General features: G+C 38.3%; 1 protein-coding gene across 14 annotated transcripts in view; it reads left to right on the top strand.

Moving 5' to 3' along the window:
- The window catches only part of Abi3bp (ABI family member 3 binding protein), a 211,911-nt gene that overhangs the window by 78,882 nt on the left and 111,135 nt on the right, over positions 1 to 21,894 (top strand). For all 14 annotated transcript variants that reach the window (XM_075964714.1, XM_075964761.1, XM_075964734.1 and 11 more), the window contains exons 4-6: positions 3,515 to 3,647; positions 17,223 to 17,404; positions 17,918 to 17,973. In XM_075964714.1, the coding sequence (XP_075820829.1) occupies positions 3,515 to 3,647; positions 17,223 to 17,404; positions 17,918 to 17,973 (371 nt within the window). The remainder of the gene's footprint in view (positions 1 to 3,514; positions 3,648 to 17,222; positions 17,405 to 17,917; positions 17,974 to 21,894) is intronic.

Genomic DNA, 21,894 nt, shown 5'->3' on the forward strand with positions numbered 1-21,894 from the left:
GTGGACAGCATTGACCACAGAGTTTCGCTTTGCTTTCTTTCTCTAGTGTGAACTCTTCTCCACTCAATCATTCCCTAACCACTTTTGCCTTTTGAGTAACCCTCAATGTTATGCAGAAAAGCATCTCTGTGTGTGTTTGTTCTGCTTATCTGGAGGGATCAGGTGGGAGGAACAGCATTTGACACTTCTACTACACCGAGCATAGGGGCCTTGGATACTCTGAATTTGTACCCAGTGTAGCAACAGGGCTGGTCACCGTAATTCAGTTTCCATCACCCTTCTCTCCTTTTCTTTGACTTCCATTATTTCTTTTACAAGTAGCATTGAATGATCAAGAATCTTGAAGCAAAGGGGAAGACTGAGTTATCTCAAAACAGTGTTTTAAAATTTTGAACAATGTCAAATGTGACTGTCATATCTTAGAATCTGATTTTATTTGGCTAATCACTGAACTGATTGTTCATGAAACCCTGATCATATAAATAAAAATTATAAAGAAAATTAGACCACTGAGGCTCTTGTAGCTTAAGTATTAACTTCTACCTTCATTTCATTTCAAGTTTTCTGACACTAGTCCTGGAAATTATTTCTCACTTCCTTATTCCTAGCTCAGGAAGCTGTGTCACCCTGTTCAGCATGTGACAGTCCACCTTTGCTCTCAGGCAGTGGATGTCATTTTTGTTTTGGTATTCTGCATCTGGGAGGGAAGCAGTGACTGATGAATCACTTCCATTTGTTCTACATTCGCATCTGCCACGTAGATTATAATTAGCTAATCTTTTTCATATTAAAACCACCAAGTTAGTGACATAATCATTTGATCATGCAAGTTTAGGATCCCTTGGGGAATGAAATATACATTTTTTCTTATCTAAACTGCATTTTATGTCTTCAAATATTGTGAGCAGAGCCAAGGATTCATTATTAAGGAAATTAGAAAATAATCAAGGAAACCAATATCCCAAATATGAGTTTTTACCTTGCATTCTATGTGACTTTGGACACCCTTGAGACTTTTTTTATCTTTATTGTTTATCTATAAAATATGCTGTTGCATTACATTCACGACAAGTCAACTCAGAAAGAGAATAATAATATAATTACCTCAACGTTTGTTTCTAAGCTGTGTGTGCCCCCTACCTTCAGTCAAGCTTCTCATCTCTTCTCCTTGGAGGTCAACTGTAGACCACTCAAATCACCATCTGCAAGGCACAATGACAGATGCCTCTGAAAAGTTTATAGAGGAGAGCACATGAGTGTTTTCAGCCATCAGCTGTTATGATATCCATAAATGACTTTAGACATCCTTAAGAGGTCAAATTTTCTAATTAGGTTTCTAGTATTCTGTTACTGTGTCAAATACCCAAGATAACCTTAGTTTCAGAAGTTTCATTCCATCACTTCTCAGCCTTTTGGCTGAGATCAAGTGTAGAAGTTTGATTCCATAATCACTGGATCCCATTCTTTAGGGCATTAATGCTCACCTTATGTTCAGAATGAAACACACACACACACACAAACGAAAAAGGGAGAGACTAGGATTCTACAGTCTTTTTAGGGCAGACCCCAAAGATCTAACCCTGTCCCATTATGGCTTACTTCTTGTGGTAACTCCCAGGAGCAGCATGATATAAAAACCAAGCTATCGGCATGGGGACACTCATTCAAGTCATAGAGCCATATGTAATAAAAATTTCTGTTTATTTTTTTAAAAGTTGAAGGTGTTGATACTTCATCATAAGGAAATGACAGTTGTTTAAGGATACAGATTTACTCTGCTTTGAACATTGCACAGTGTATGCAAATTTTGAAAGCTATGGCACCCCATAAATAAGTCAACTGTATTAGATTTAGATGTTTTTATTTCACTACATTGTGTGCATTCTGGATCCAGAGGCTTTCTTCCTGGAGTCATAATTAACAGAACTTAAAGAAACAGATATGGCAGTTTTCAAGAGCGTTTGATTCAAATAATCACCATTGCGCTTGCTTATGGGATACTGTCTTATACCCTTTAATAAAGGTCCCAGGCACTGTGACATGTTGTTCCAAGCCCATTAGACTGAGAAAACAGAAGTTCTTCCTACAATCAACACAATATGCCCAGTCTCATGGGGTAAAGAGGGTGACGGGGCAGTTTTACTAGACTTATTTTTCAAATCTGAATTTTATTTCCCTGATTGAGCCTGTATTCAAACTCCTTCCTTTTCCTGACTTCTCATTTCTATAGTTTCAAATAATTTTTGAAATTGAAGTGCCTACACCCACACCCTCACCCCCGTGAGTTTGAAAAGACTCTGTATTCATTTATCAGCATAACCTGTGGTATTTCTCACATACGTGAGTCCCATCAGAACAACTGCACTTCCTGTGTGACTCCCACCTTGCAGTGTTATATAACATGTGTGCAGCCTTCCATCTGTGCGCTGACTGTAAGCATATGCTTATTATCATGTTATAGCAAGGGGGTTACACTTTAAGATTAGATTTTAAAAATATGGCCTACAACTTCCATAAGAATGTTATATTCTTTTTGGAGGGTATTAATTCAGTCTAAAATAATAGTTCTCAACCTTACTAATGTTGCAATCATTTAATATAGTTCCACATGACGTGATGACCCCAGCCAGAAACTTATTCTTTTGGTACTTTATAGCTGCAATTTTGCTACTGTTATGATTTGTAATGTAAATATCTGAGAGGCAGGATACCTGACATGTGACCCCCAAAAGGCTCACGACCCACCAGGTTGAGACCCACTGGACTAAACGACACATTTTTTATTTATCCATGGAAAAAATGAAACAAACCGAATGTGTATATACACAGAGATGTAAGTGTGTGTATGGGAGCCAATACCTCCATAATGATGGACTCACAGGAAAACTAAAGCTAGATATGATTGCACATGGCTTATATATATGCATATACATATAAACATGTACATACACACACATATATGCATATATAAACATACACACCCAAGAACAATGAAGCATTTCCTTTGATTCATGTTTAAACTCATGGTCAAAAATCTGTTTGTAGACTATATGAAAAGCCGTGAACTTCTCAAAGAATTGATAAAAAATTATATTATTTTTAAAAACACTCTCATAAAGTCCAGAAATGACTCAAAAATATCATGACATGATAAAAGCTAAACCAAAAAGGAAAGGAATATCATCCAACCAAGTCTTCTTTGTGCATGCATTTTACTCAAACAGTGATCAAAAGGTACTGTGTCCTCACCATAGCTCCCAGGGACACCAAGGTGAATGAAGAGGTTGGGAGGGGGGGCAGGAAAGATGGAGGAGTGAATTGGATTGTTTGTTTTGTTTTAAATTAGTATTTTTTTTAAATTTTTCTTTTTGGGGGATGCTGTGGTGGTGAGGAGCAGATATGGAGGGACTGAGATTGGGGTGCATGATGTGAAATTCCCCCCCAAAAAATCAATAAAAATTAAGTTAAAAAAAAAGATACAGTGTCTGGAATTAATCTTGTGCTGCCTCCACAGGGAAATCTCGCTCTCGAAAACCTCTCCAGCTTGTGGTTGGTACTTTGACACCAAGTTCAGTCTTCCTGTCCTGGGGTTTCCTCATCAATCCACACCACGACTGGACATTACCAAGTCACTGTCCCAATGACAGGTAATTCCCCATAACGGAAATTATTTTTCATTACTTTTGAAAGCGTTGACACATGCTCAGAAAAATGTACAAACTTTTGGACCCTTAGCATTTACTTATCACCTATTAGCTATATTGTTCTAGTTATGAAGAGTACATAGACACCTAGTACAGGGACCCTGCCATTGACAAAGTTAGGATCTGAGTAGAAAACATATGTATCTATGTTTATCAGCAAAGGAGCAAACACAAGGGGGAGGAGCATATGCCAAATGGGCAATATCATACGGAATGGGCAGTATCATGCAGAGAGCACAGGTGAGTGAATAAAAAATATAAAGGATATATATACATACATACATACATACATACATATATATACATTCACACACAGATGCATATATATGTCTCTTTATGCATGTGTAGTGATATATATGTGTATATACTATATATAATATGTATGACACATATGTCTCTTTATGCATGTGTAGTGATATATGGGTAGTATGTATATATACATGTGTTTATGTGTATGTATCCTTTCAAATAATCAGAAATATTCCTTATTTTACTTACTACTAAGCCAGTGACTTACTTTGCTTGGTGATTGATTCTTGAAAGTACTTAACTGTTTTGTTTTGTTTTTCGAGACAGGGTTTCTCTGTGTAACAGCCCTAGCTGTTCTGGAACTATCTCTTGTAGACCAGGCTGGCCTCAAACTCACAGAGATCCTCTGCCTCTGCCTCCTGAGTTCTGGGATTAAAGGCGCACACTACCACCACCCAGTAAAAGTACTTGCTTTTTAATGATAGTTGCAGTTGTTAGTGAATGCTAGTACTAAAAAAAAAAAAATCAACACTTTGAGATGGGCTCCTACTCTGTAACTCAGATGACCTTGAACTCACTGATCTTCCTGCCTCCTCCTCCGAAGTATTGATCTTTATTCTGAGAATTCAAGAGTGTTTGAAGCAGAAGTTTTTGAAGTGTGATCAAACTACATTATTGCCATCATTGGGGAACATGTAACATGCAAACTTAAGATTGCCCACTGCCAAGCTTCACTGGGTCAGAAATTAAGTGTGGGTCTCAACCATCTGTTTCAACAAGAATTCTACATGATTCTGATATTAATGAAAACTGGCTTAGAAAATGTGCACACACAGGGAGAATGAAGAGGGGTGACCCCGAGAGGTGACACAGAGAGGTGTTTTCTGTCAGCACAATTAAAACAGTCAGCTATGTTTTTAGGTAACTGTAACTCATTTGTCCTTAAACCCCACACAATCTTTGGCCCTGACTGAAATGAGCAATGCGTTAAACACTGAACCATGACCCTAAATGGTTTAAGTAGAGTATTTGCTTCTCATAATTATTTACTATGTAAGTATCAAAATTCAAAAGTTATAACCCTATAAGTTTGAAAAAATTTCAAGTTTCAAGACCTTTAAAAAGGGGTTTCTGTAGTTCTTGTTTTAAATACACTAGAAATTATTTCAAATTTGAGAAAAGTTGCATTCCTACTTTAAAAGAAAAAATGCGACATACAATTTAAACACAGTGAAATCTGTAAAACGGGTACAGTTTGAGTTATAAATTTTGATATTTTATATTTGGTAGCATTAAAAAACAGATCATAGTATCTTAATCTCCACACATTGTGCAGTTGTGGGTCTCACCTACTGCAAATAGATGTTTCTTTGATGAGGGTTGAGAGATGCACTCATTTATGAATATAAGGATAAATCATTAGGAATCTGATTAATATTATGTCCATTCATCATTATACTAGTAGTAGGTTCTTGATAAAGGCCTATGACCTATTTATCCCAAGGTTCTTGACCTAGTAATGGTACCAGGTATGGGTTTCATCCTTTGGTGTGAGCTTTAAATCCACTAGAAAGTGGTTGGTTACAGCCATGATGTTCATTCCACAATTGTACTGGTGAGCATGTCTTGCAAGGCCAGTCGTTGTTGTAGCTCTCAGGGATCACAGCCAGGTAAGATGATGGTTTTTTCCTCTGGTAGAATGCACAGCACTTTCAAGCACTATGAAGCCAGTCAGTAGGGATGAATCTTTTAGATCAGGACCAGCTTGATGTCTCCCTGTTCTACAACTCCAGCAGTAGGGTCTTATTGCCACGTTCTGAAGTGTAACAACGACCAGTGGCAAGGGCCTATGATGTCTGGGTGTCTGTGGGAGCTCATTGGCCAACATCCAAAAGAAGAAACCTTTTCTTTGCACTGGGATGTTTTGTTTATTAGCTTGTGATTAGTCTTGTAACATTATCAGCTTGAGGGTAGGAAGTGAGGATTGATCTGGGAGGATTTGGAGGGGAGGAGTATGATTGAAGCATATTGTATGAAATTTTCAAAAAAAAAAACAAATAAAACAACAACAAAAAAGAATTCCAGAAAGCTCCCTCCCCCAGAAACATCCCCTAATTGGATTTTTATCATTATAGATTAGTTTACCTCCTCACGAAATCTGTATGAATGGGATCACATTGCATGAGAAGGTTGGTCAGTCTGTATTTCTTCAGCATTCTTTTAAATTTCATTTCTAACATTGCAGGTGTTGAACGGCTATTACTTATTTTATTCCCGAGTAGCATTCCAGTATGTGCCTATTCTAGTTTGTTATATATTCTGCCGGTAGGCACAAGAATTGTATCAATGAGGCTGGAGAGATGACTCAGTGGTTAAAAGCATTAGTTGCTCTCTCAGAGGTTTCAACTCCCAGAACCCACGTGGCAGTTCATAACCATCTTTCCTCCAGTTCTAGAGGATATGGCACCTTTTTTTTGTCCTCTGAGGGCATTGCACACACATGACGCTACTATGTACATACAGACAAAATGCCAATGCACATAAAATAAAAATAAAAAATAAACTGTGTTGCTGATTGTTTTTAAGTCTATAGCTTCTATAAACATCCTCATACAAGACTTTGAATGTATGATCTAATTTCTTGGGCCAAAAGTTTTTCCAGTTGGAGCTGATGCATTGCAGGAGTGCATGCAGGATGCATATTTAACTGTCTTTCTGACTTTGCCTACATTCCCTTAAGCAGGCTGTGAGAACTCTGCTTGCTGGAAATCCTCTTTGCGTTTTGTGCTGTGGCCTTTTTCATCGTAGCTCTCCTGAAGTAGTGTTGACCCATTACACTGAACATGCACTTCCCTTGCATTAAGAATAGCTGAGCTTTGGGGTTGTGAGATCATTTTTGTACAGTTTTACTCTTGTTTAAACTGAGCTGAAATGAAAAGCCTTTTAAAGTCTTTGCGAGTTCTCAAAAGTACCTTTAAAATTACTCTGATTAGGAAATCTAAGCTGAAAAGAAATGAGATCCAATTTTCCTTCCTGTGCCGATGGTCCTCAAGGAATAGAGTACTTGGGAAAAAGTGTGTGGATGATTCTTTCCAAAACTCTTTTTTAAAAAAATAATTTTTAAATGTTTCAAAAAATCTGAAATATTCCTTATTTCACCCACCACTAAGCCCATGACTTATTTTACTTGGAAAATCCTCTTGAAAGTGCATATTTGTTTTACAATAATTCCAGCTCTTAGTGGAGTAGTTCAGTGTGCCAACACTGAGAAAATAATGTGCGGGTTGGAGTTGCTTCCCCTCCCACAAAAAAACCAAACCAAATAAAAAAAAAAAAAAGAAGAGTGAGGGAGAGAAGACGAGAAAGAGGAAGGGAATTTGATAGTCTTATAGCAAAACCAAGTTTGGTTTTAATGGTTGCTCAGCTCGCTTGATGAATCCTTGAGGTGATGTTTTCCACCAAGATCAGTAGCAGCCAGGCAAATTCTTGGGGCATGTGCAGCCGTGCCTTCCAGTGCCTTGTGACTGCCCTTATTTATGCTTGAGTAAAGCTGACTTTTCCATGAAGAATTTATCTACTCTTGGTTCTGATGGGCAGAGGTTGCCACAGCTGGCGGCACAGATGGACAGAGCATTTTAGAGAATGTCGGAGCAGATGCCTGAGAGCTACGCCATAGACTCTAAGGCTTGTCTGACTTAGATCATAAATACATCTCACCCTTACCCCTGGCTCACCAATTCTGGCCCTGCCCATGTCATTAAATCAATAGAGTCATGGATATCGAATTGCAGTATTAAAATTCTGCTTTGAGTAAAGTTTTCAAAAGACTCTGTAAGTATCATGTCAAAATGATTACATCTTTTCAAATTGGAGTTGGAAAAATAGGGACCTGTAAAGGTATGACTTGAAGAAGAATTCAAGAGTCATGGCTGAAAAGGAGTACTTTAAGTACTTGTGGAGTCTGCTTTTTCAGGCATTTTTGCTCCCAAGTCGGCACAGTTAGTAATGAGCTGACGTTCTAAGCTTTTGTTGTGCTTGAGAAAAATGCCTCGTGCATGGACAGGGGGCTGATCCCCAAGATATACAAAGAACTCAAGAAACTGGTCATCAGAAGAACAAATAATCCAATAAAAAATGGAGTACAGATCTAAACAGAGAGCTCTCAACAGATGAACCTAAAATGGCTAAAAGACACTTAAAAAATGTTCAACATCTTTAGCCATCAGAGAAATGCAAATCAAAACAACTCTGAGAGTCTGTCTTAACACCTGTCAGAATGTTCAAGATCAGAAACACTGATGACAACTTATGCTGGAGAGACTGTGGGGTAAAGGGAACACTCCTGCATTGCTGGCAGAGTGCAAATTGGTACAGTCCTTTTGTATATCAGTAAGACGATTTCTCAGAAAATTAGAAAACTTCAATTTTCTATTTCAATTTTCAATTGGGTTGCCTCAAGACCCAGCAAGACCACTTTTGGGTATATACCCAAAGGATGCTCAATCATAATCATACCACAAGGACATGTACTCAACTATGTTCATAACAGCATTATTTGTCATAGCCAGAACCTGGAAACAACCTAAATGCCCCTCAACTGAAGAATGGATAAAAAAAAATATGTGATACATTTACACAATGAAGTACTACATAGCAGAAAAAAATAATAAAATCTTGAAATTTGTGGGCAAATGGATGGATCTAGAAAACATCATATTGAGAGAGGTAACCTAGACCCAGAGAGACAAATATAATATATACTCACTCATAAGTGGCTTTTAGATATAAGGCAAAGAAAAACCATCCTACAATTCACAATTCCAGAAAACCTAGACAACAAAGAGGATCCTCAGAGAGATATGCATGGATCTATTCTACAAGGGAAGTAGAAAAAGACAAGATCTCCTGAGTAAATTGGGAGTGAGGGGATCATGGGAAGGGGAGAGGAAGGTAGTGGAGTGAAGAAAAATATATAGCTCAATAAAAACAATTTTTAAAAAGCACCAAAATTACTGTACACATTGTAAACACCTGAATGCCTCTACCAGAGAGGCAATAATTAGAAACAGACTTGGAGAAATCTACTGTCATCTAGTCTTGCTGTATTTTTATGAAGTTAGACAAATCCAATGGGTTAGAATAAACAATAACAGCTAAAGAGGGTGATTATGTCTTGAAAATTAGAAGACTAATATAGCTGAGATTTTCTTTCAGCAATACCTCCTTTAAAAGCCACTGGAATCTGACTGCCCTTGGATTGCCACAGAAACACAAATGGGGTTACTTTAAACCAATAAACCTTCTGTAAAGATTGATTTATAAAAACATTTCAAGTTGGTTTCTAGAAACCTCCATTATCCCATGTAGAGAATGTTTTTGGACAAGTTGTTCTCTTATGCCTTGAGTTTGGGCTTTCCATATTAAAGCTCTGACTTAGTAAGTTTCCAATAAGGACACCTTGTGTTCTGCTTTATGCTTGGGTGTTTTCATGGGCTTTTGCCCTAGCTTTGCAGCCTATTACTAGCTGTGCTCTCACGCATCTGTCTGGGTCTCCCACGATTTTGGATTCTTTCCTGAGTTCATGCTGGAGAGTAGATGTGTTTCGTTTATGGTTTTGTGCTCATTGGTCTTTGAATTAAGAAGGTAACATTTGTCCACAGTCTAAGACCAAACAAGAACTTGCCAAGCTGATGTAGAAGAAGAATAAGATTTTTTTTATCCAAAATTAGATTTAACATTGCTTCTTTGTCTTCCCCATTCCTCCAGTTTGTCAAGGCTTTTAAGATGGCTTTTTCAGCTTTATAATTTATTTGTCTAACAGTTTTATGCTTCATTTGTTTATACGAATTTTGGTTATTCAAGAGGGATGTAAATTTTATTATAATTTTTTCTTCTAGATTCTCTAAGAAGTAGGCTTTTCCCCTGCCTGTAAATTCTCACTTGATTGAATATGGAGTCTTGTTACTTGTTTTGCATTGTATTATAGTATTCCGTAAGAGTGGGGGTCATGTTCCCAGGCTGGTAGTAAACACAAGCTAAATGGTTAAGCAGTCATTTTCTGTTATGTGTTACTATTACCTCAAAATCAACCTGACAAAATTGAACTGATACCCTTTTTCTGGAAACATCATCTCATTTGTCTTATTTCTTTCAAATATATTGAAATTCTCCTTACACCCTAACTTGTATATTCATTTACTTTTTGTATTTCATTTTCTATAGTGTTCAAGTCATATCGTTTTGTTAGAGAGAAGTACTCATATCTGCAGCCTCATCTTTTCCTTCTCTGTTCCCACGCAGACAGTCCCAACCAAAGCATTTCTCTATACTCCATATCCTGACAGTAGCACACTGGCCATGTTCCTTGGTTCTTTTCCATATCTTAGGCCACCATACCTTAAACAATGCTGAGGAAATCTGGACTGATCACTGTCAGCTTACTCCTCCATTCCAAATTCATCTTGACCTCTACTCACATTTCTATCCTCCGAGGATTACACTTCTGACTTCACTACTCTTGATTCCATTTTTCCCCCATATCCATTAAGCCTTTGGTTCCTTGGTGGTCAGTCTCTTCTCTCTCTCTCAGTTGCTCCTTCGTTGCCACTGGTAGCCTGCCTCCTGCATGCAAAGAGACTCACGGTTTGTGTAACCAAGACAACGTCTCTTGGTCCTGTTCTGTCTTCCACACTTCTTTTCAACCTCTTAATTGTCAAGGCTTTTCTTATGCTCTTGATTTTTACAGAATTCCCATCCATTTTTGTTGGCTTACATACCTTTCCCTCTGTTTTTACTAAGATGTGTTTGTCATAAGTGATCTGTTAATTATTAAATCCAGTAGAAGTTTCTAAGCTATTATCTTCTTTATAGAATTATTGGATCAGTTTGAAATTTACCACAGGCATTCAAAAATAATATACTAAATGATTTGAAGAATATAAAAGATGACTACATGAGAAATAATGTGGGAAAGAATACATGGATCTGAAACAAGATTAGACATGTGGGGAAGAGGAACTGATAAATTCACAGAAATGTGGATTATGCAAGGACAGGACTCAGGGAAGATTTTAAGATAGATGTAAAACTTGTTTATTTATTGTATTTTATCATTAGAGGATTCAGTCTGCTAAAGAAGGCACACACAAGAGTATAAAGGGATGTGAATATTTTTATTATTAAGAAGGTGGAAAATAGTAGACTGTGCTTGTATTGAAATACAGTGACAGGGTTCATTTTATTGTTGCTTTGGTAGGTCCCAAAACAACTACACACCTTCTTTGGAAAGTCAAAGGAAAAATTGATGTGCTTATAAGTAATAATGTGGTATAAATTACCAAGAAGTCTACTCTGCTGAAATTAGAATAAAAGAGGGAGAGATCACTGAGAGGATGGAGTGAGAGGATAATTTCTGTCCAGTCACTGTAAAGAAAGAATGTTAATAAAAAGGATGTTGGGAGGAATCCTTTGATACAAGGATGGGGAGAATATACAGTGTCCATATTTTCAGAAACACAGTTGTGTCAAATTCAAGTCTTGTTGAAAGAGTGTAGTATAAAGGGGCTAATGATGGGAGAGTTTGCAAGGGATACTTTAAATTTGATGTTCTTCCCTTTCCCCTAAGTATAGTTCACTACCAGCTGCCACAACACAAATTCAGTTTTTGCACCAGGTAGGGTTTTAGAATAGAATATTAATCTGTTGTTAAAATAAATTTTTCTAAACAGTCTCAAAATGTATTTAGTCGAAAACCTCTTGAGAAAATATGTGTGTGAGTGAGTGTGTGTGTGTGTGTGTGTGTGTGTGTGTGTGTGTGAAGGGACAGCTCCCCAGAAGTCATGCTATTTTTGAGAGTGGGCTAATAGTTAAATCATCAACTACTTTTTAAGGCATTGTGCTATTTTTATTTATTTATTTATTTTGGTTTTTCGAGACAGGGTTTCTCTGTAGTTTTTTTGGTGCCTGTCCTGGAACTAGCTCTTGTAGACCAGGCTGGCCTCAAACTCACAGAGATCCGCCTGCCTCTGCCTTCCGAGTGCTGGGATTAAAGGCGTGTGCCACCACCACCCGGCCTGTGCTTTTCTTTTTAAAAAAAGAAGTTTTTACTGTGTAGCCCAAGATAGTTTTGCACTCCAGACCCTATAAGCTCAGTGCTTCAATTGCAAGTGAGAATCACCATGCTCCAGATTGCTCTCTGTATTTTAAAAAGACACAAAGCCTTCCCATATGGTTGTGCTCAAACTTAATCATTCATAAAATCCACACAACCAACATTTGATCCTGAAAGTTCTCAGACAATGAGGAGAATGTTGACTATGGATTATGGTGAATGTATAGAAAAACAAGTTTTAAAATCTTGAGAAATATTAAATTGACTGTTCTCTGATTCTGGGTCTTTTTATGTTTATTTTCATCTACTTTTGCCAAACACCACAGCAGAAAGAGAATTCAAAACAGACCAGAAGTATGGCTTGGGACTCAAAAAACAGGATGAGGGATTTTATTATTCAGCTCTAGCTGCTCTGGGGCCTCTTCTAATTCTATAAAGTCTGGCTTTGCTAAGATTTTACCAACAGACTAACTGGAATCAACGAATAAGAATCACAGATCTGCAACACAAGCAAGATTTTATTGTATTTTGTCTCAACTGGTTACCATTTTAGGGAAATAGTTTAGTTTGTTGAGTGAGCCTTATGAAAAGTCGCAAAATATAATTGTAGACCCAGTAACTTAAGTTGGTCTTTGCTGATGGTTGGAATACCTCATTGAGAGCACTTATAATCTAATTTTAAAATGACCCAAGGAGAAACTAGACATCGTTTCTGTTCATTGCACAATCTTTACAGAACACCTGCTGAGTGTCAAGAGGCTCACAGTTAGTTTTAAAATCAAGGAGAATTTAATTCACTCTTTCAGCATAACACCTACTCTTCAAGACTTAGAGTCTTCTACCTTATGCAATTATCAACTTAGTGTTGAGGAAGGCCAGTTTGACTGATGTAGTGGAGGAGGCATGGAAGCTTGTATATGTGAAAAAATCAGTATGAGAGAGGGTATTGTAATTGAAATAGAAGAACTTTACAGACTGATTTGTTTTTTTAACATGAAGTTGAGGATCTTTGAAAACCATGGAAGCATTTTGTCCCATTTTCTTTGTTGGAAGGCTATATAAAATCAAGCCGATTGGAAAGCCGTGAATCTGAATCTTGGCAGCTCAGCTAGCAATGGGATCCTGACTCATGCCTGAAGTTAAATCCTCAGGAATATATCTGTAATAGGAAGGTGGAGTCACGGGGCCCATCCGGTCTGATTTTAGCTTCTCAGCATTTCTCTAGGGTTCTTTAAGAGCCAGGATAGGGTGGAAAGGGGGAGGGTAACAAGAATTCCGTGTAGCATACTTGTCAAGTGATGCATTTCATGAATCACTATTGAGAGTTTGACTTACAAGACACAGAGGACTCTATCATATAACATTTGTTACTGGTAGCAATGAATGTTCTGGCTGGAATAGTCTCTTTCACTCACTGGACTTTCGCTATTTTGGAATGGGGATTGAAGTCCACAAATAGCCTTTACTGGTAAAAAAGCAAGCTAGTGACTGGGTGCAAGCCTTTCTAGACTCTGCAACTAGTAAGAAAGTGGGCTATGTATACAGAGCCTCTCCACTAAGTTACCAACTTGGAAGGCCCTTGCTGACTTTATAGATATCAGAGCTGGGCACAGATTCTCCACTGCATATCCTTAGAAGTGCTAAATCCTGCCTTAATACCCTGCCATTTAAAAGTATATGAAAATTCTCAGATACTTTTAAACAAAGCTTATGCCTTTTTATTTTGCAAAGTCTTCACTTTATCTTTAGCCTTGGCCCCCACTTCCTAAGTTTCCAGGCCACTGTATTTGTTTCTTTAAGAAAGTGCACCTAGAGAAACTGGAGAACATTCAAGTAAACTTAGTCATTGGGGGTATCTGGTCAATGTTTTTAGTCTGAGTGAGTGACCTTAAAATTCATAAATAAAAGCAGTTAACCTGGATTTTAGTTCATTTAGCTAAGGGAGCAGAGGGAATCATTCTAAGTTTTGAGAAAAACATATGTAAAGGTATTTTAGGAGCCCTAAAGTAATATATACTTATTGTGTGTTCACACCATCATGTGTGCAGCTATTTTGTTACTGGTCATAAATGTATATTTAAAGATGGAAAGGAATCACTTAGCTGTCAACACCACCTCTGATATTGTTTATCTCCTCGCCTGTTCACAAGCCCTCAAAGCTCTATTATAACTAGGACATTCTCCCGCTATCTGTTACCTCCTTACAACATTAAGAATGATAATATGAAAATTCACGTGCCTAGCTCTGTCAACGATGTGAAAGCCTGCAGTTCACTCTGCAGTGTGCCCTTTTATCCAGTGTGCATTTGTGTAGACCTATGTTGGTGACCTGCTCTATCCGTTCGTTCTTACTGGTCTGTAGAGTAATGTGACACTCACTCTTCTGACCTGCAGCCTGGCTTAGTGAGGCTGCTAAAAACAGAGCCAGTGGAGCTTTCTGTGAACTGTCGTCCTTCTGCCACCACCTGAGATGAAAGACACTCGCTGGCACTACTGGGAAAGCCAGGATTAGGCGTTGGTTCTGAAAGCCAGTGTTTACATTCATAAAACAAGATTAATGATTTCTGCCATTCAAGATAGCTTTTGTGATAATTGAGACAGTCAAACCCAGCATAGCCTCGACATGCAAAGCCTAGTGATGAGGTGACGTCTGCTGTAGCTGCATGTTGGGATGACATCTGTCGGGGTCCACTCTTGACGGGCTTATCTGTTTCAGGGTAGGGGCATGTGGATTAGAAATGTTAAGGAAGAGGTAGAAAAGAAATACAGAGACATAGGATAGTACCGGGAGGGCAACCCAGTGAATACTGACTATGCCCATGTTTATTTTCCATATGCTTATACCCCAATCCAAAAAGGGGGAAGAAGGCAAAAGACTGCTTTAACATGACTCAAAGGACAAACAGAACAATCACTTGCTTCAATACCTGAGACATCAAGCTGCTCTTTTCTGAGTTGAGCATTCTGATGTTTTAGGCAGGGTGTGCAGCGACAACACCTTAGATCCAGTATCCTGTAGGCAAACACTCCCGGGGTCAACACCTCAGATCCAGTATCCTGTAGGCAACCACTCCCGGGGTCAACACCTTAGATCCAGTATCCTGTAGGCAAACACTCCCGGGGTCAACACCTCAGATCCAGTATCCTGTAGGCAACCACTCCCGGGGTCAACACCTTAGATCCAGTATCCTGTAGGCAAACACTCCCGGGGTCAACACCTCAGATCCAGTATCCTGTAGGCAACCACTCCCGGGGTCAAACCTCCTGCTTTGAAAATGAAGGAGGAGGAATAGGCTTGAATTATCTGACCTTTGGTCAGTGTGGAGTGAATCCACCCCTATGGGCCATCTTAATATCCAAAACACCAAGTAACCACACCCTAGGTCAGGATATCTTGTTTGTAGCCACTCCTTAAGTCAGACTTCATGTCAATAACTTTGAAAGAGCAAGAGAAGGCTTAGCTCTCTGACTCCAGTCAAGGTAGAATGGACCCACTTCTGTGGACCTCCACAGGGGACTGGCTTACTGTGATGTCTAAACTGGAGGATTATGCAGCCTGAAGCAAGTAATGATGATCTTAATTTATGTTCTATATTCTTACCGTATCTCTAGTTTAACTATTTATTAATTTTGCTTTTTAAAAAAAGATCACAGTAATTGTGTTTTACTTCTAAAAAGTAGTCCTGTATATACCAGAAATCCTGAGGTTTATCTTCTACCAAATTGAAAAGTATTACTTTTGTTGCACCCTTCATGGAGTGAAAAAGCTTGAATTCTTCAAATTATGAAATAGGTGCACTATTTATAATACCTAGATTCTGTTCTCTATACAACTGGAAAGGAATCACTATCTAGCATATCTATCTATCTATCTATCTATCTATCTATCTATCTATCTATCTATCTATCTATCATCTATCTATCTATCATCTATCTATCATCTATCTCTCTATCTCTCCATCTATCTATCATCCATCTATCTATCATCTATCTATCTATCTATCTATCATCCATCTATCTATCTATCATCTATCTATCTATCTATCTATCTATCTATCTATCTATCTATCTATCTATCATCTCTCTATCTATCATCCATCTATCATCTATCTATCTATCTATCTATCTATCTATCTATCTATCTATCTATCTATCATCTATCTACCTATCATCTATCTATCTATCTATCCTTCTATCTATCTATCCTTCTATCTATCTATCATCTATCTATCTATCTATCTATCTATCTATCTATCTATCTATCTATCTATCATCTATCTATCTATCATCTATCTATCTATCTATCTATCTATCATCTATCTATCATCTATCTATCATCTATCTATCTCTCTATCTATCATCCATCTATCATCTATCTATCTATCTATCATCTATCTATCATCTATCTATCTATCTATCTATCTATCATCTATCTACCTATCATCTATCTATCTATCTATCTATCTATCTACCTATCTATCTATCTTCTATCATCTTTCTTTCTTTGAAACAGGGTTTCTCTGTATCTTTGGAGCCTGTTCTGGAACTAGCTTTTATAGACCAGGCTAGTTTTGAACTCACACAGATCTGCCTATCTTTGCCTCCCAAGTGCTGGAACTAAAGGTGTGTGCCACCACCGCCCGGCTCTAGCATTTTCTCTTTCACTTTTCTAAATGACTAATAATTGCACTGAGAATTCTGAAGTTCTGTTGCCACCTAACTGTGCTGCTACATGGCAAGCCGACTTGTGATTTAAAATTTAGAACAAAGGCACACATGCTCTCTTAAGCTTTAAAAAAAAATCTGGACAGCAAAACATTTAACGGAGTCTTCTGGTTGAAATCTCTTGTGTGTTAAGAAACTTGAGTGAGCTGGAGAGATGACTCAGCAAAAAAAACTCTTAGCTGCCATTCATGAGGACCTGAGTGCAGATCCGAGCACCTATGTAGTTAGCCATGCATCCTGCAAACGTGTGTAACCTTAGTCCTGAAATATCCAGTGGTGTTTTCTGGGTTCAGACATACATGTGCCTGTACACACATGTGCAAATACACTAATAGAGCTGCATGTACATGCAAGTGAGATGAATCTTAGAAACTTAGAGTTATGTTTTGCATATCCCTGTGTTTCTCAAACATCGTATTTTTATTATTCAACAGATTTTATACAATTCGATATAGAGAAAAAGATAAAGAAAAGAAATGGATTTTTCAACTCTGTCCAGCTACTGAAACAATTGTGGAAAATCTCAAGCCCAACACAGTATATGAATTTGGTGTAAAAGACAATGTAGAAGGTGGAATTTGGAGCAAGATTTTCAACCATAAGACTATTGTTGGAAGTGAGTATCCCCTTGACCCAATATAGCATTCATTCTTTTCTAATTGGCTACTTTAAGTCACTTCACTAGCTGTATAATATGAGATAAATTCATTTCCAATAGTTAACATGTTCTAGTGTTTAAGAAAATACAAAATGAATAGAATTTAAATATTGATATTTCAGAATTTTTTATAATGTGATTTTTCTGAAAATAGATAATGAACATGGTGGCTCCCGTCATTATAGTATTTTAAAATATATCTTTGATGTATGAACAGAAGATGAGCTAAACAAATGCAATGCCAGTATTTGTAATATCACATGGGGTGCTAGGCAGTGGAGGTGGACACAGCCTGCTACGGGAGCCCTGCACGTCTCTTCCTTACCTATGTACTCACACGTGAATATTTCAAATGATCGTAAATGAAGCTCCATGCCAAAATAGAGAGTGTAGCTTGGAATTATCCCCACGGTGAGCTAGAATTAAGGAATAAGAAGAATAAAAGTAATGCCATTTCCTTCTTATTTTCAGGTAAAAACAAAGTAAATGGGAAAATCCAAAGCACTTATGACCAGGTCCACACAGTGGTAGGTGCTGATTTATTTATTTTTTTAAGATTTATCTTTAAAAACGATCATAGCTGCGTTATGTTTCTACTTAGATGTAGGAGATCACCCTACATTGAGGTACTGAGGTTATCTACTGGACACTGGGTGAAATGCTCAATGATTTAGGAATTAGCTGCCTTTTGTTTTGAAAATGATAGAAATAAGCTCCCAAACCCTTCCTAGTTTGTTTGAAGCTCTCCAATTCAAAGAGTCAATGCAGTAATACTGGTATTTGAATATTTTAGAGTATTTTATGATTTTGTTCATTCTGCCTGTGTGCATTTGTGTGTGTGTGTGTGTGTGTGTGTGTGTGTGTGTGTGTGTGAGAGAGAGAGAGAGAGAGAGAGAGAGAGAGAGAGAGAGAGAGAGAGAGAGAACAACATATGTGTGCAGGTGCCTGTGGAGGCCAGAAGAGGGCATCAGATTCCCTGGAACTAGAGGTTAAGGCAGCTCTATGAGCCACCTAGTGTGCGGGTACTGGGAATCAAATACAGGTCCTCTAGAAGAGCAACAATCGTTATTATTGTAGATAATTGTAGATTGTTTTTTATGTAACACTTTAAGAGCTTATGGATAGCTACATGTTCTAGGTCCACTGGTAAAGTTCAAATTGTTCTGTGTTTGCAATGATAAACAGTCAGCTTGGTTTTGAAACGTGCCCAGCATTTGCTCAGTTCAGTAAATGCTTGTGTGTGTTTTGAGCCTTACAGTTTCCAGTCCTTACTGATGCTCTGAAGGGTTACATGCTTTCACCGTTTTCTCTCAGTTCAGCCAGTGTGTCCCCAGGAATCCTTCAAATCAGTCATGGATAATGTAAGACATTGTTAAAGCCGTCAGTGGAAGAGGTGTTAGCATTTCATATCACATGCTCAAGTGTAAGGTGAAGCATGCTACATTGCTGAGCAGATAGAAGGGGCACCAGGGTGAGAGAATTAGGAATTGGATACTGACTTGATTGACTGTGTCACTTGGACCATGCTATCCCATCTCTATTGCTCCCAGCTCTCTTACCTTGACAGTGGTCCCGTTTTACTTTCTTTATAGTTATAGTTACTCCAGAATATGTACTCCTATCTGAAGATTTGGAACTAGGAGCCCCCGATGGGAGAGAACATGTCACACTTGTTTCTGGGTACCTAACTAGTTTTTTCTAGTTCCATCCACTTACCTGCAAAGTTAATGATTTCATTTTTTCCACTGAATAGTATTCCATGGTGTATATATTACCACATTTTCATTTCCTATTTGTCAGTGGAAGGAAGGGCATTTAGATTGTTTCTATTTCCTAGCTATGGTGAATAGAGCATCAGTGAACATGGCTGAGCACATATCTGTGGAGTCAGATGCTAAGTCTTTTGGACATCTGTCAAGGAGCAGCATAGCTAGGTCATATGGCAGATTTATTTTTGGCATTTTAAGAATTATTTCCATAGTTGCTGGACCTGTGTGCAGTTTCAAGAGTAGATGAAGTTTCTGTTTTTCCAGTATCTGTTTTAGCATTCATTGGTTTTTCCCTTGATCCTTTTGTTCTGACTTGACATAAGATGAAATCTCAAAGTTGTTTTGATTTACATTTCTCTAACAGTGAGGGACAATGAACATTAAAAAAAATATCTCAGTAGGATGTGTTTTATAAAATTATGTACAGAAGGGTTTTTTGAATTAGTGGATACTCCAGATTTTGGGCTAGGATAGTGCTATCTTCTTACTTAACTGTTCCTTAACTAGAGTAAAGTGACCTTTATCTTTTCTGATTAGTTTAAGTTTGATTTAGTCTACCTTGTCAGCTGTCAGCTGTTAAGACAGTGATGCCTGCTTTCTTCCTGGCCTCATTTCACCTTTTCACTCTAAATTTGTCCCTATCTTTAAAGCCAAATGTGTTTCTTGTAGATAATGGGTAGGTGGATTTTGTTTTTTGATCCATTTAGCCAGCCTGTGTAGAAGGAGCAGAGGGCCGCTTCCCGCCACCCAGCTCCCAGCCATTAGCTAGCTTTACCCAAAATAATTACACGGAAACTGTATTTATTTAAACACTGCTTGGCCCATTAGCTCTAGCCTCTTACTGGCTAACTCTCACATCTTTTTTTTCTTTTTTTTTATTGAGAAAAGGAGAAAAAAAACAAGTTTCCACCTCCTCCCAGCCTCCCATTTCCCTCCCCCTCCTCCCACCCTTCTCCCCCTCCTCCCACCCTTCTCTCCCTCCCTCTCCAGTCCAAAGAGCAGTCAGGGTTTTCTGCCCTGTGGTAAGTCCTAGGTCCTCCCCCCTCCGTCCATATCTAGGAAGGTGAACATCCAAACTGGCTAGGCTCCCACAAAGCCAGCACATTACGTAGGATCAAAACCCCGTGCCATTGTCCTTTGCGTCTCATCAGCCCTCATTGTTCGCCATGTTCAGAGAGTCCAGTTTTATCCCATGCTTTTTCAGTCACAGTCCAGCTGGCCTTGGTGAGCTCCCAATAGATCAGCTCCACTGTCAGATGAACATGGGATGTACTCACTCATAATTGGTTTCTAGCCATAAATAAGGGTCACAGAGTCTACAATAGGTGAATCTAAAGAAGCTAAGTAAGAAGGTGAACCCAAGGAAAAACATACAGTTATCCTCTTGGCTAAGGGAAGTAGACAAAATTGCCGGGGAGAAAATTGGGATCTTGGGGGTGGGGTGGGATGGGGGTAAGAGGAGATGGGGAGAGAAAAGTTAGAAGGGAAGGAGGGGGGGCCTTGGGGAAACAGGAGGATTGGGATAAAGGAAGGTTGGACAGGGGAGCACGGAACCACAATTCTTAGTTAAGGGAGCCACTTTAGGGTTGGCAAGAGACCTGACCCTAGAGGGGCTCCCAGGTGCCCAAGCCGAGGTCCCCAGTTAGTTCCTTGGGCAGCTGAGGATAGGGAACCTGAAATGACCTTATCCTAGAGCAATACTGATGAATATCTTGCATACCACCATAGAACCTTCATCTGGTGATGGATGGAGATAGAGACAGAGACCCACACTGGAGCACTGGACTGAGCTCCCAAGGTCCTAACTCTCACATCTTGATTAACCCATTTCTATTAATGTGTGTAACACCACGAGGTGGTGGCTTACTGGGAAGATTCTAACCTGGGTCCATCTCAGAGAAGAGAGCTATGGAGTCTGACTCACTTTTCTTCTTCCCAGCATTCTGTTCTGTCTACTCCACCCACCTATGTTCTGACCTATCAGGCCAAGCAGTTTCTTTATTAATTAACCAATGAAAGCACACATAGAAAGAAGACCCACCTACATCAAGCCTGTGTCATCTAATTGTAGAACTGGGGACATTATATGTATTTATTGCTGATGTTGATTTTGGTGGTTTGTGTTCTCAGTATCAGTTTACATTTCAGTAACTAGACCTTCATTTTCCTTCCATCTCCACAGACTTAAGTTCTCTTCATTATGTCTAAGTCTTTATTGAATTCCATTTTTAAATTCTGTATTTTCTTCATCATTCCCATCCGCCATAGATTTGTGTTTCTTGGGCATCACTGAGGTGTTTATCTCTTTAAGTACATTTATCTGCTCCTTTGTGTCTTCTTTACACTCACTGAATTCCCTTTACACTCATTAAATTGCTCAGTTTCCAGGTTATAGGCATTTTAATTACCTCTGATTGATTTCTAACTTGATATAATTAAATTCCTATTAACAGTTTAAGTTTTTAAGACTCTTTAGTATTAATGGGCAAATTTCTTTCTAAAATGATTATCCCAACTTACGATCTTTCAAGTAGGTAACAAGAGTTTATCCTGCTTATTGATAGTGTGTATTTCTATTGCTAACATTTTGCTTAACATAATAGTTTCAAAGTTACAATGATTTCCATTTCTATGAATACTGATAAATCAGTACTATCTTTGCTTTTGTTTTCCATTTAG

This window comes from Microtus pennsylvanicus, chromosome 1 (genome assembly GCF_037038515.1).
Source record: "Microtus pennsylvanicus isolate mMicPen1 chromosome 1, mMicPen1.hap1, whole genome shotgun sequence".
Classification (NCBI taxonomy): Eukaryota; Metazoa; Chordata; class Mammalia; order Rodentia; family Cricetidae; genus Microtus; species Microtus pennsylvanicus.